This window comes from Sitophilus oryzae, unplaced genomic scaffold (genome assembly GCF_002938485.1).
Source record: "Sitophilus oryzae breed Bouriz unplaced genomic scaffold, Soryzae_2.0 scaffold_119_pilon_pilon, whole genome shotgun sequence".
Lineage (NCBI taxonomy): Eukaryota > Metazoa > Arthropoda > Insecta > Coleoptera > Curculionidae > Sitophilus > Sitophilus oryzae.
The window spans coordinates 1130102-1144437 of NW_022145837.1; the positions used below are offsets into that span (position 1 = coordinate 1130102).

A 14336-nucleotide genomic window follows, 5' to 3' on the forward strand; every position below is an offset into this window, starting at 1 on the left:
AAATTGATAAAACTTTTAACTTTTTCTTCTAATCTTCTACCACTAATTTCTACTCTTTCTTCAACCACTAATTTCGACGATTCAGAACGTCGAAATTAGTGGTAGAAGAAAAGCTTACATTGGAATTAGAGGAACAAACTTCTATGTTAAATGAAACCACTAATTTCCAGGTTCTGAATGAAGCTTAAAACAGAATTTAAATAACTTTTCTTTCTATACATATATGAGAAAATATCTTGGACAGATCTGTTCACCCATCACACATCAGTATGACGTGTTGATTCCCTGTACCCTCATTTTTATCGAAAAATCGTTTCAAAATACAGTTATTAGTGTTATTACTGCGTTATTACTACACTTCAGTAAGCTACAGGTTATTTTATCAAATGTAACCACCAAAAAAATAAGTAAAAAGAAGCACATATTTGTCAGACATGTGTCTAAATTTCGAATTATATATCATCAGTTTATTATGGCTACAGAATAAAAAAATATAACAGAAATGACAGTTTGATTTTACCATTTTTTTTCTTTATTCATTTTGTCATTAACTGTCACTGTTCTTGTCAAAAACAACAGCGAATGACAGATGTTCCTACGTCTATTGTGACTGTTATCGCCCTGTATATCAAATTATTCTGTAACAGGATATTTCTTCTAATAAACTTGATTCTGTATTTATTTGGGAAAAATAACATTCAAGTAAGCTCATGAACAGCTACTTAGTTACCTATTGCACTCGAGTGTACTTCATATATCGGAATGTATAGGTTGTCTTAAAATATATATATAGTGTTTTTTTATATTCAGTTTGATACGGTGAAGGACTAGAACAATATTTTTCTAAAATTGTATAACGTGTATTGAACGATCAGAAGTAAATATACTTACACATAGTAAAAAAAAAGTTAAATTATTCTTACCACGGAGTTTAACTAACAACTGTTTGAGAACCACTGAATCTCATTCTATATCAGTGATCTGAAGTAGTATTTCCCAATTTTTCTTAAACCATCTCAAGAGTAACACTGTCCTATAAACTCCACACGAATAAGTATACAGTCTGTCATTTTAATTTCAAAGCAAATTATGTTTCCTGTCAACTTTTATTTTTTTTATAAATGTCTTGTCCTATCTGATCGTCCAATACAAGTTCACAGATACCTTACTTGTTCTTCATTTCCACTCCAGTCAACACAAATTAACCGAAGACTCGCTGTGAATCCCACACAAAACTATAACGCCCATTTAAATACAACTATCTGGATGCTGACTCTGATTCTTTCTGGACTTCCCCGTCTTGGTGTCGGTCGTTTTCATTTGATCTATACTGAGTCTCCTGGGATTCCCCAGCGTAACCAAAGCGCTGGCTATAGACAGTCCAGCCGATTGTCCCGCCACAGTGTAGGGCTCACCTCCAGTGGGCAATCTGATCAGGAGACTCAGAACTGCAGCCCTGCTACCTGCGCAAGGCTCCAGTGCTATGGGACTAGGGGCATCACGTTTTTTACGTTCTCTACTGTTCAGTTCTTTCAGATCTATGGGTTTCTGTTGCTCCAGTTCCACCAGAACCTAAAAAATTATAAAGGAAGCTACCAAAAAACTGTCCAAGCATGGAGGAAAATTGATTTTAAGACTGGCCAAAGGGTTTTAGATCCTGCAAAATATTTTTTAGAGTCCGCCAAGTGTGCAATACATTTTTAGACACCAACAAGTATTTTTAGAAAGTCCCATACATTATTTAAATACCCCTGAATATTTTTGAGATACTTCCAATATTTTTTGGGACATTACAAAGTATTTTTAGACAGCAACAAGTATTTTCAATGCTGCCAAGTATTTTTAGATAGCACTAAATATTTTTTAGATGCTGCCAAGCATTTTATATTCCTAACAAAGTATTTTTAGAAACTGACAAGCGTTTTTAGACGGTAAAAATATTTTTAAACACTGCAAAATATTTTAAAAGAGTTCCACATATTTTTAGATTGCATTAAAAATTCTTTAGATACTTCAAAATATTTTTGAACATTATAAAGCATTTTTAGAAACTGGCAAGCATTGACACCAAATATTTTTATAGAGTGCCAGATACTTTTAAATAGCGCTAAATATTTTTAGATATTGCCAAGAATTTTTTGAACATTACAAGAGTGCAAGAGATTTTTAGATAGCACGAAATATCGTTTGGATAGTTACAATCATTATTTAGGTTTTATAATTATTTTTAGAAAATAGCAACCATTTTTAGACACCAAACAGTATTTTTAAATATTGCCAAGTATATTAAGCGAGTGCCGGGTATTTTTAGATACATCCAAGCATTTTTTGGACAGCACAAAATATTTTTTAAAAATTATAAGCATTTTTAGATAGCAACAAGTATTTTTAGGAAGTGCCGCCTATTTTTTAGACATTACAAAATATTTTTAGAAACTGGCAAGCATTTTTAGAGAGTATCAGGCATTTTTAGCTAGCTCTAAATATTTTTTAGAAGCTGCCAAGAATTTTTAGACAGAAACAAGTATTTTTAAATATTGCAAAGTACTTTAAAAGAGTGCCAGACATTTCTAGATCGCATTAAAATTTTTTTAGATACTTCCAAATACCGTATGATCGAATAAAAACGGCGTCAGCGATGGCTATGAAATGAAGATCGCTGTCATTTTATATGTAAAATTATATGGGAAATGTCATCGATCGTCATTTCCAAGCCAACTGAACGCCATTTTTTTTCGATCATACGGTATTTTTGAACATTATATTAAAGTTAGGAAGTATTTTTAGAAACTGGCAAGCATGACACCAAACATTTTCAGTGCCAGAGACTCAAGAGAAGAACTATAGTTCTTCTCGTAAAATATGTCTCTATATTACCTGTGAGAAAGGCCTAGAAGCCATCTGTTCCATCTCCACAAAAAGTCTTCTTCTACGTCTGGATACGTCGTATCTTTGTTTCGCTTTCCACAAGATCGCTGCGAAGAAGAGCAACATCAGGAAACACCTAAGGGAGAAAAAAAAACAATTTTTTTGGTCCAAAAAAAATTATGGTGCCGTCGGAAAGTAATTATAACTTACGTGGAAAAAGTTATAAAGAACTGTTGCAAGTTCAGTTTAGGGTATTGCGAAAAGGATATTTGGATCACTAGCGGCGGTTGGAAATCGTAGACATAGACGTAGAAGGTTGTCAGAGTAATGTTGTTCTCGCTGCCAAAGGCGTAGTCCGACTTAGCAAACCGATACCTTAAAAAGATGATTAAAAAGTTTATTTTTAAAATGTTCCTTTTTCTGTGCTTCTTTAAATATTTCCAAGCAGTTTTAGACAGTGACAAATATTTTCAGATACCGCCAATTACTGTTAGACATCCCTAATGAGTTTTTAATCACGCCACAGGTCTTTTTTAGACACAACTAAGCACTCTTAGCTAAAAGAAATATGAGAATATAAGGAAATATTTTTAGATACCGCCATGTATTGCTAGATACTGCCAAGTATTTTTAGAATAAACTAGCGAATATTTTTAGATGCCGCTAAATGTTTTTCACATACCGCAAAGCACTTTTTAGACTGCCAAGTTCATTTAGGTACTGCCAAGTATTTTTAGAGATTAGAAAATAATTTTAAAAAGTGTCAAGTATTTTTAGACACTACCAAATATTTTTAGAAAGTGTGTACCATATTTAGTCTATATCAAATATTTTTAGACACATTTCTTATACACTGCCAAGTATTTTAGATACTACCAAGAATTTTTAGAAAGTGTGTACCATTTTTAGACAATATCAAATATTTTTAGAGACTGCCAAACATTTTTTATATACTGTCAAGTATTTTTAGACACAGCCAAACATTTTTTATATACTACCAAGTATTTTTAGACACAGCCAGACATTTTTATATACCGTCAAGTATTTTTAGACACCACCAAGTATTCTTTAGCTACAGTCAAGTATTTTTAGATACTGCCAAATATTTTTTATATACTGTCCAGTGTTTTTATACACAGCCAAATATTTTTTATATATTACCAAGTATTTTTAGACACATCCAACATTTTTATATATACTCAAGTACTTTTAGACACTGCCAAACATTTTTAATATACTACCAAGTATTTTTAGACACTGCCAGATATTTTTACGTCTTCTTGACTGTACTTACCTAAAATTAGAACAATTGTGGACGGTAAAAATTAGTTTTTCTTCAGGCGAGTTATATTTCCTAATAGTTATGTTCATCCTTGACGGCGGTTGACACAACACTGAAAAATCCACGTCAACATCAGCCTTTTGAGGGGAATTTCGAAAATTTATCTGCGTAAAATGTCTGTCTTCTTTCTTCGACAGGTTGAAGGTGAACTGATAGTCTATAGTCAAGTCATCTGAGGGAGGAAAAGCATAGAGTATTTTAGATACTTTTAGATATTCAAAAATCTTAAGACTTACAATAACAGGATCCGTTGTTCCATGGATCAGGTCTGTAATGATTTGCAGCGTCACACTTCTCACACTGATCACCAATCAGACCCTTGGTTTTACAGTGACACTTCCCGGTTTCTCTGTGACAGTCATCGGCGTAACCTTTACACTCACATTTTTGACATTTGCCTCCGTTCACTGGGGATCCCCAGTAGCCTTTCTTGCAGTGCTCACAGTGGGGCCCAGTAGTGAGATTCTGTGAGAAAAAAGAGGTAGATTTTTATTTTATTTCTTATTAATAATTCCTTTTAAACATAAATAACTAATGGTATTTTTTACCTGACAGTTATCACAGGTACTAGAGTTTCCTCGACATTTAGCGTGTCCATTACACTGACATAATGGACATGTAGTAAAGTGCCATCTTTCAGGTGGACAAGTGTCAGAAGGTAGAGATTGTTCATGTAGGTTAGGTCCTAAAAATACAATTGTTGAGGTTAGGAAGCAATTAATAATTAAGGAATTATATTATTAATAATTAAAGAATTATTAAAACTAAAAGAATGTCGGACTAATTTGCTAGGTTGCAATCATGCTGTTATCATGACAAGATGGCAAGTGACGGATCCATTCTATAGAGAAACCAAAAGAGGAGAACCGTACATAAGTATCAATATGGACAAATTTGAATCGGGTAAAGTCGGATTTACACTATTATGCCAGTCACGGTTTTTTCTAGGTCCGGTAAAACCTAATTACGTTCATATTATGAACAAAGTGTCTTAATTATTCAACAAAAATGACTTTGATATAGCGGTTTGTCTTCTAAAAGTAGATTTAGTTTTGGCGCCCAACGTGGGGCACCAAAAATGAGTTTACACATGTCGTATGATCGAAAAGAACGGCGTCAGGGACCACTGGGGAATGACAATTGATGATAATTTTGGCGAGGTAAATCTCTACAAGTTATTTACTTGTCTTTATCTATTTTAAAGACTTTTTTTATAAAGACAATGGAAGTCCGAAATTATTTTCAAGAACGCTATTTCCTCATGTTATTTATAGACTATCCCTTAATGACCGAGCATTTCTTATAATTTTAATGTTTTATACATACCAGCGTAGCCTCCAGGCATACATACACCCAAGCCTGTTTTAGATCCATCGTCGCACCATCCGCAAGCAGGGTCGTCGCGACATTTGCCGCATGTCTTATAGAAACTAAAAACCCCAGAGTGAAATAAAAAAAAATTAGTTACTTTAACGCCAAATGGAAGTTAAAACATGTTCCAACCTGCACTGGGAGTTTTCATCTCCTTTGGTACGACATTTTGAACCAATGGTAGTCCATTCCCTGCACTGGCCATATGGAAAACTCGAAGTATAGGCGTTCTATATCAAATTTACATAGATAAATTGAGTATATTCAATATTCATTTCATTGTGTCAACTGATTATTATTTATCATCAATTATTAGCAATCGACAATTCACAGTTCTGATATTTATGTACTATCAAATGTTTTTAAGATACTGTGTGATATTTTTTAATACCCGAATTTTTAACACCGAAATATGAAGTTTCTGAAGCTATATAACACTTATCAGATATAGACAAGCATTTTTAGATTCTCTGTAAGCATTTAGAAACTGCTAAATATTTGTAGATAGTGCTACACATTTTTTATACAGCGCAAAGCGTTTTAAAGACACTATTATATATTTTATAGACATTTTTTAAATATCAACATGCATATTCTGAAGTTCTCAACATTCTATATTTTTTTTAGAATCCGTAAAACACTTTTAGATACAGCTTTTTTTATTACAGACACTAATAAATATTTTTCAGGTATTTTAAAGGATTTTTTGAGAACGTCAAGGTTTCAACATTCAAGTAAAAAGTTTTTAGAATGCGCTAAACAGTTTTTAGATACACCCAAGATTTTTTTAATGCCAGCAAACATTTTAACAATCATATTATTTACTTTACTTAACATATAACGATCATATTATTTACTTTACTCAGGACTTTGTTCTTGATTTTAAAATTAAGATTTTTGCCATGGGCCACCACTTTGTGATAATGAACAAACTCTATAAATCATATTATTTTTAAGTTTTATTTTATTATAATCTAATACTGGTTAAAAAAATACCCACCTTATCTACACATCTTCCTTCATTCTGACACCATATACACTCTTCCTGAGTGCAGTTGACACAAGAAGTGAACTCAGAACAGACCTTCTGGCACTGCGCAGGCTCATTGGCCTCGGCCGTCGCATTTGACTGAGGATAAGTCACGCATTTGGCATGTTCATACCTCCACCTGTCAATTAATAGTAGTTTTAGAAGCTTTAGACACATTTTTTTATCATATAAAATCTATAATATGGATATATATCATTATATTGACAGTTACCTGCAAAAAGGTTGATAAGTGCAGGCTGTGCACGTATGCAGTTGCCTACAAATTGGTTTAGGATCGGGTGGACATAGATCACCCTTCCCGTAACTAGCCAATGCAGTCTCGGTCGAATTAGAACCGCTGTTGCCGGTTCTACAACGCTTATGATGCATACAACCTCCGCCGCACCAAATACATTCGGCCGTGGTGTGAGCACAACTCAGACAATCCTAAAATAAACATAATCATTCCAAAAATAAAGATATATACAGAGATATATAGATCAGATTTGAACCATTTCTATAGCGGCACATTTGAACTACTCAAATTTTAAAGCAGTATAATTCATTTTTATCAACAACTGTGTTACCACTCATCTAAATTCATTTATTTTTGTGAGATTTGAAACATTTCTATAGCGGGACATTCGAACTACTCGTATTTAAAAGCAGTACAATTCACTTTTATCAACAAATATGTTATGACTCGTCTAGATTCACTTATTTATTGAGATTTTAACCATTTTTATAGCGGTACATTTGAACTACTCGTATTTTAAACCGGTAAAATTTATTTTTCGATCACTTTCCCGCTGTTTAGGCGCTTTCTTCATCAAAAAACGTCTTTTCGCCCATCTCAGAGCTGTATGTTATGTAAGATCCTAAGTTAAAATCACGATTTTTTTTACTCACCTCCATCCTTTGACACTTCTCGGTATTCCCCACTATCGCCTGCTGTATACTGCTCCTGTTCTTCTCCGCACACCTCGCCAAAGGACTCTCCTCCCTCAGAACCTCCTTGGGCACCCTCATAGCGGGCAGACACCTCAAATTCTTAATATCCCAAACGCATTTAATCCCAGGCTTGGCAGTCAGACAACTACTGGAACTGTTAAAGTACAGGCAATCCCCCGGGGTGTATTTGAGCATGTCGCTGAGCATCTGGCCGTCGAAACCGCCGTAAATGTACAGGGTGTCCTCGAAAGTGACGGCGGAATGGCCGTAACGGGATAGGTCGACGCGGAGGTCGGATTTGACGGGCATGGCGTGCCAGTCGTCGCAGAGGACGTCGTAGGCTAAAAGGTCACTGACGTAGCATTTGGCACCGTAGCTGTGGGAGGTGTCGTTGTGGGGGTTACCCCCAAAAACTAGCATTAGGCCACCGGAGATGAAGGTGGAGGTATGGAGAAACCTATAAGAGCAAAATAACACTAATCTGCTTTGGTATAAGCCATTTTGTGATAAATACACTCACCGATAAGAAAAACCTTAGGGTACCTTAAAATTTTCAAATATTTTAAAGTTATATACGGGGTGTTCCGAACTGTATTCTGGAAGTTTCGGCAGCATATTCTGTAGATAAAAATAAGTAAAAAAGTTCGTATAAATGTGTGTCCTAAAATGCTTAGTTTCGGAGATACACGGTTTTCTCCGAAACTAACTATTTTCGGAATACATTTATACGAACATTTTTAGTTATTTTTATCTGTATATGCTGCCGAAGTTTCCGGAATACAGTTCGGACCACCCTATATATTGTGTTCTAGTGGACCGATTTTGATTATTTTTTAAGCAATTTGTAGCTAAATTATTTGACTTTTAGTACCTCTTTCTAAATTAAAAATGAAAGTTGCCGTCTGTCAATTATACGAGGGAAAACTAAATGTTGATATTTTGATGAAAGTTTGAAATTTGATTTCAAAACATACTGTATGTATATTTGAAGTAAAGTTGTTACCTAGCCATTGGAGCGTCAGCAAGCAATGTCCAAACACGATCATTTGGCTCATACGAGTACAGACTCTTGCTCAGAATCTGGGACGATTCGCTCTCAGAAATAACTCCACCAAAAACGTAGATTTTTTCAGTTAGTGGATCCCAGGAAGCCGTGTGACCATAACCTCCTTTCACGGGATAACCTATAAAAATCGGAAATGTCATGATTGTTACTTGGATTATACTACACAATATGTGCAATTACCTCCAGTGTTGACAATGTGCCACTCTCTAGTACCAAAATAATATTCCTGCACCGTATTTAAGTAACCAAAATGCGGAGAATGACCGAATATAATGACCATTTTATCGGCTTTTTTATTGGTGTTGTTGTTGACAACAGTGGCGGTATGTCCTGCTGATTTTAACGGTCCACACATCAGGTAACTAACGTTACAGGATTCTGCTTTGACAGTGACATTCTCCCACGTTTTGGCGCTGATGTCGAAAGCCCAAAGTTCTGATGTAGGACCCCTGTCAAAAAATATGCGCTCCAAGATACTATCTTTAGCTCCAAGATATATCATACCAAGTATGATCCAAAAGTTCTATGACCAAGCTGGACATGGATAAAAATTATTCAGCTGGCATTGTCTGTAGCTAACTTGTTCATATAACTTTTTGATCACACTGTATATTATAAGTAATGTAATGTACAGGTTGGTTCGAGCAGTTAAAAATAAGTAAAAAAAATCGTATAAATTCAAGTCTTCAGTATTTATACAATCTTTTTAATTATTTTTATCTGCAGGATATGTTGCTGAAGTTTGTCGATTACAATTCAGTCCACCCTGTATACAGGGTGTTTCAAATTCAAAAGAAAAAAAATCGAGAAAAGCAGAATCGGACCTATGTTGATATGAAAAATGAATCTTATTTTTACAAGAGGAATCTTCCCAGGAGAGACGGCACATGTTTTTTAAACACCCTATACATATAGGGTGAGCAAAAATCACATTATACACAAAAATAACATTATTTACGTACCTATTTCCTACTACGCCTCCGTAAATAAAGATCTTATCTCCGTAAATCACCGTAGAATGGCCGTATCTCATCACGGGACCCTCGTTGATGTGCGGGGTTTCCCACACGTTCCCATTAAAATCGTAGATGTATAAAACAGGGATCCTATCGTATCTGTGTTCTCTATATCTCTCATATCGCTCACCGGCAATGACGTACATGGAATCCTTCCATACCACAGCTCCGTGAGACGCTGATCCAGGTGGAACGAAACTCTGGACCTGGACAGTTTCCCAGTAGCCTCGGCTAGCCAGCTATAATGAAATGACATATTACCCACCACAAAAACGCTTTCCGTACGAGCATTAGTTTTCGGAGAACAAAAAAAAATTCAATAATTTTTTGTTCTAATTATTACAGCTTCTTTTTTCGCCATATTAGGAAATATTTTCAATCGTTTCAATGAACAATTCTAACCTTTAATATTTAGTCAGAGCTTACCCGTTTGATGAATTATCAGTATTTTTATCCAGCATATACGCATACACATATATACTCTAAATATCTATTAAACTAAACATCACAAATCTATCACTCTTGTAAAATATTATTTAAAATTCTTATTCTTATTTAAAATATTATTATCTCACCTGGCTGCAGTCGTCTCCCTTGTATTCTCCGATGCAATGACAGCCATTTTCTGGCTCGCAAACGCCTCTATTTTCGCTGGCACCGCAATCGTCAGGGCATTTTCTTAAGTGACAGGCTGCTCCATCCCATTTTCCGTCGCAAGTACAGATACCATCAATGCAAATACCATTTCCCGAACAATCTATTCCTGATATCTATAAAAACGCAAAAAAAATACTAACCAGTGTATAAGACTTCGACAGATGATGACAGAAAAAAAGGCAGATAACGTATATACCAATGCATTTATTTCACTAAAACATTCTCTAACATTTTTTAAGTTAACTATAGTTTTAAGTTAACATAAATCCGTCATGAGTCGTCTCTTGTTTTTAACCAGTTTTGTTTCAAAAATAACAGATCATATTTCAATAAGATTGGAGTGACGGAACGATGAACGACACACGGACGCAGATGAGTATGAACTCGATTTAAGATTTTTCAAACTTGTCAAACTCTTGTCAAATTAAAGGTTATTATTTGTGCCAAATTATGTGAAATAACCAGCGTTTTGGAAAATGATAAATATTTGTAATATTGCTTTTGAATTTTAGTTTGTTATTACACGTCTTTTTTAAAATTAAGTGTAGACCCAGAGAGTTTTATTAGCTACAAATGAAGTTTGTATACCATCTTGTATATGGTACTAAAAACTGGTGTAGCTGCAAAATAAAGACATCACATGATAGATAAATAATAATACCTTTTAGTAATGTAGAGAGATAATTTAAAAAGATACCGGTTTAAAAAAACTGGGATTAAACTTAATTAATCAACTATTAAAGTATAAAATACAGTGATTGTAAAGATTAAAATTATCAACAATGAAATATTTTGTTCTATTTTTTCCTGTGCAATATTATTTTTTTATTTGTACATAAGTTATATTAATAAATATAATAATAAATGCAGGAAGGTTTCTTGAAGTTTGAAAGTAATAAATAGACTTTTTTTTATAGATTTTTTGCATGTGATGTTTTGTTTAACACACACACTAATATACAGGTTGTTAATTTGTTTATTAGTCGCGGCAAGAGCTTTATGATTGAAATATGACATGCATTCTCAATAGGCAGTGTTGCCATTCGGTTCCCCTATAAGTAACTGTCCAGTTAACAATCTGTATATATTTTTAAACAAAATAACTCGATTAGAGTTTTTCGAGAATTTTAGAGATTTTCAGTTTTATATAGTTTTTTTTCATAACATTTAGAAGTAATCATTTGTCACTAAAATTTGAAATATAATAATTTCCCGCCTTGCATTCCAGTTGTACCAACTTACCTTCATTGTAAAATGAAATAAACTACTTTGAAATTAAAATGACAGACACATCTATCACTGTCAAGGATTTTATCATTAGACAGAACTACTTGACTATAATATATATACTAACCACCGATGGACAAGCTAAAAATAAATGTACTAACCATAGATGGACAAGCATTCAGTCTGTAGGTAATGTTAAATCCAGACATATTATAAGCATCATCACTGAAAAAATGCACCAAAGCTGACCCAGACGTCGCAGTCACTTCAGGAATTTTTCTAACACTAAAAAAACATTATTTAAATAAACACTGAACACCCAGTGTTTCTAAGCTTCCTTTACCTATAACCGTCCTTGTACATCAAGCCACTATAAACAGCTAACAATGGCGAGTTGACAGAATCACCATCAAAGACATACAAGTGATCCCACCCGCATTCTGTGGCGAATTCTTCTATGTGCAACGTTATCGTTTGGTTCGGAGCGTCGATCAGCCAGCTACATTTCGAGGTTAGGGAATAGTTACCAGGTCCATCGTGAATGGTACCCCTGGAAGTACCCAGTCTGCGAAAAAAATATTTTTAATTTTGCCTTTTATTGGTTGGTAAAAAAATCATTTACCGTATTAATTAATTAATTATTAATTTATTTAATTAATTATTAAATTATTTAATTAATTAATAATTTAATTAATTATTAATTTAATTAATTATAAGATTAATTACATTATTAATAATTAATTTTTATAAACCAATAATTTAATTAATTATTAAATTAATTAATTAATTACTTATTAAATTGCTTAATTATCTTATTATTAAACTAATTAATTCATTATTTGAATTTGAAATACCCTGTACAGAATTATTTATTAAAAAAAAATATAAATACAGCAAATTAACACTGTATTAATAGTAATCAAAATTAAATTAATCATAATAATTAAGTACTTATAATCCCAATATTAATTAACGACAATAAGACGCAATTTCACGTTATTAATTGGTTGTGGATACAGGCACATTATAAACAGTTTAATAATTTTAATTGCTAATGCTTAAATAAATATTTTGACGACATAAATTCTTATAATAAAACAGCTGTCATTAGAAAAGGCGACATGATAAAAATATCTGATTAATTTATTGTTTTTACTTGTGACAATGAGAATTATATACATCCACTTAGTCATATAATTACTAATCGATCTTTACAAATAAATACAGAGGATGTCCCAATATTCCGTGGACATAGAACTACTACGTATTTTTGGAATCAAAATCAGTTCATTGGACACAATTTATTACAAAAGTGCTTCGTTTGTCCGCTAGAGGGCATCAAACTTTAAAAAAATAAACACATTTTTTCAAATATGTTAAGAGCTGTTATTTCAATTTGAATGAGATTTTGAGTGTCTATGTTTTTTTAGCATTGACTGCTACATAATACACATTCTTCATAATTATGAAGATGGCATAATAAATTATAGTTCATTATGTCCTTACAGTGGTTGAGTAAATCCGCATTTAGCTATCATGAGCTCCCTTACTAATAAAAATTTAAATAATTTAGAAAAGAATGGCTTGAAAGATCCATTATTATTTAATGCTAGTTTACATAGGCATCATTATATAAAGGAACAAAAAAAACTGTTACACAATGAGAAAGGATGTTGTGATGACCTCGATAACAATGTACCTTACTTTTGGAAAGTGTCTAGCTTTGTTATCAGCGAATGCAGTTTAATATTTGAACAAAATACTGTAAAGATAATATTTTATTTCTCAAAAATGAAGCAACATCGATAAACAATCATGAAATATGTACAGGGTGTCCCATTTTCGTGTGTTTTACAGTGTTTCCTGTTTATAAGCAGAGATACAAAGATGCGGTTTTCACATTACTATATTACTTTTTAAGAAACTAAAGATGCTATATACAAATTTGTTCTAGCCCTCTTAGTTTCTGAAATACAGGGCAATTTGAAAATATTGCATTTTTTGACCACCTTTGTATCTCAGTTATAACTTATCAGAAAACTGAGAGTTTTTCATTTTTAAGTGGTGACACATTATTTTTTTATTTTATCTATTTTATTATGAGCTTTCTTAAAATATACAATGCTCTATACTTATTTTAAATATAAATGAGGTAAAAAAATGCATTATATATTTAACTTTTTAACATAAATATATCAACCTAGTTTAAAATAGTATTATTATTTCATTTAATTTAATATAACCAGACAATAATTTTGCTTTCCATCGTGCTTCAGCATCTAGTACCAGTCTTATTATACATTATAATGATGTATTATATTGGAAATTATACTTTCGTAATGGTAATATTCATTTAAACTAAATAAATATATACATTTGAGTGAAATAAAAGTATTTACCTGACTTTTCCACCACAGAACTGACAGTGTGGCCCCTGCCAACCGTCGTAACATATACAAGTCTCATTCCTACACACACCGTTCCCTCCACACTGGACATCTTCAACACAACTACCCGATACAAAGTCTACAGAAAACGCTACAAACAAGAACACCCCGAACAACAAATAACCCGGATATTTTCGCCTGTATTTCGATTTAAACAGGAATAGAAACATTTGTAAAGGTTCCAGCATAGTTATTAAGCTTTCATTTCTTCAAACCCTCTGTATATTTACAGTTGTTTTATAGCACACGTCAAAAGTTTTTCGTTTTTCTGTTGATTCCTTTCGCGCAAACTGTTTGTAGGTATTATTTGCTACGTTATGGGTGAACTAAAAATTGCTAAACATGATTCGAATAAAGGGTT

The 14336-nt window shown here is 33.1% G+C and overlaps 1 protein-coding gene across 1 annotated transcript; it reads right to left on the bottom strand.

The window, feature by feature from the left end:
* Positions 1 to 674: 674 nt before the first annotated feature.
* On the bottom strand, positions 675 to 14163 carry LOC115891844 (attractin). Its single transcript, XM_030912423.1, has 18 exons — positions 13928 to 14163; positions 11872 to 12093; positions 11690 to 11813; positions 10220 to 10414; positions 9591 to 9883; positions 8809 to 9077; positions 8566 to 8746; positions 7521 to 8019; positions 6844 to 7058; positions 6582 to 6750; positions 5714 to 5811; positions 5537 to 5640; positions 4759 to 4895; positions 4447 to 4675; positions 4163 to 4382; positions 3079 to 3243; positions 2878 to 3004; positions 675 to 1572 (listed from the first exon to the last, which is right to left on the bottom strand). The coding sequence occupies exons 1-18, from the start codon at positions 14161 to 14163 to the stop codon at positions 1249 to 1251; spliced, it is 3807 nt and encodes a 1268-aa protein (XP_030768283.1). The 3' UTR covers positions 675 to 1248.
* Positions 14164 to 14336: the final 173 nt, after the last annotated feature.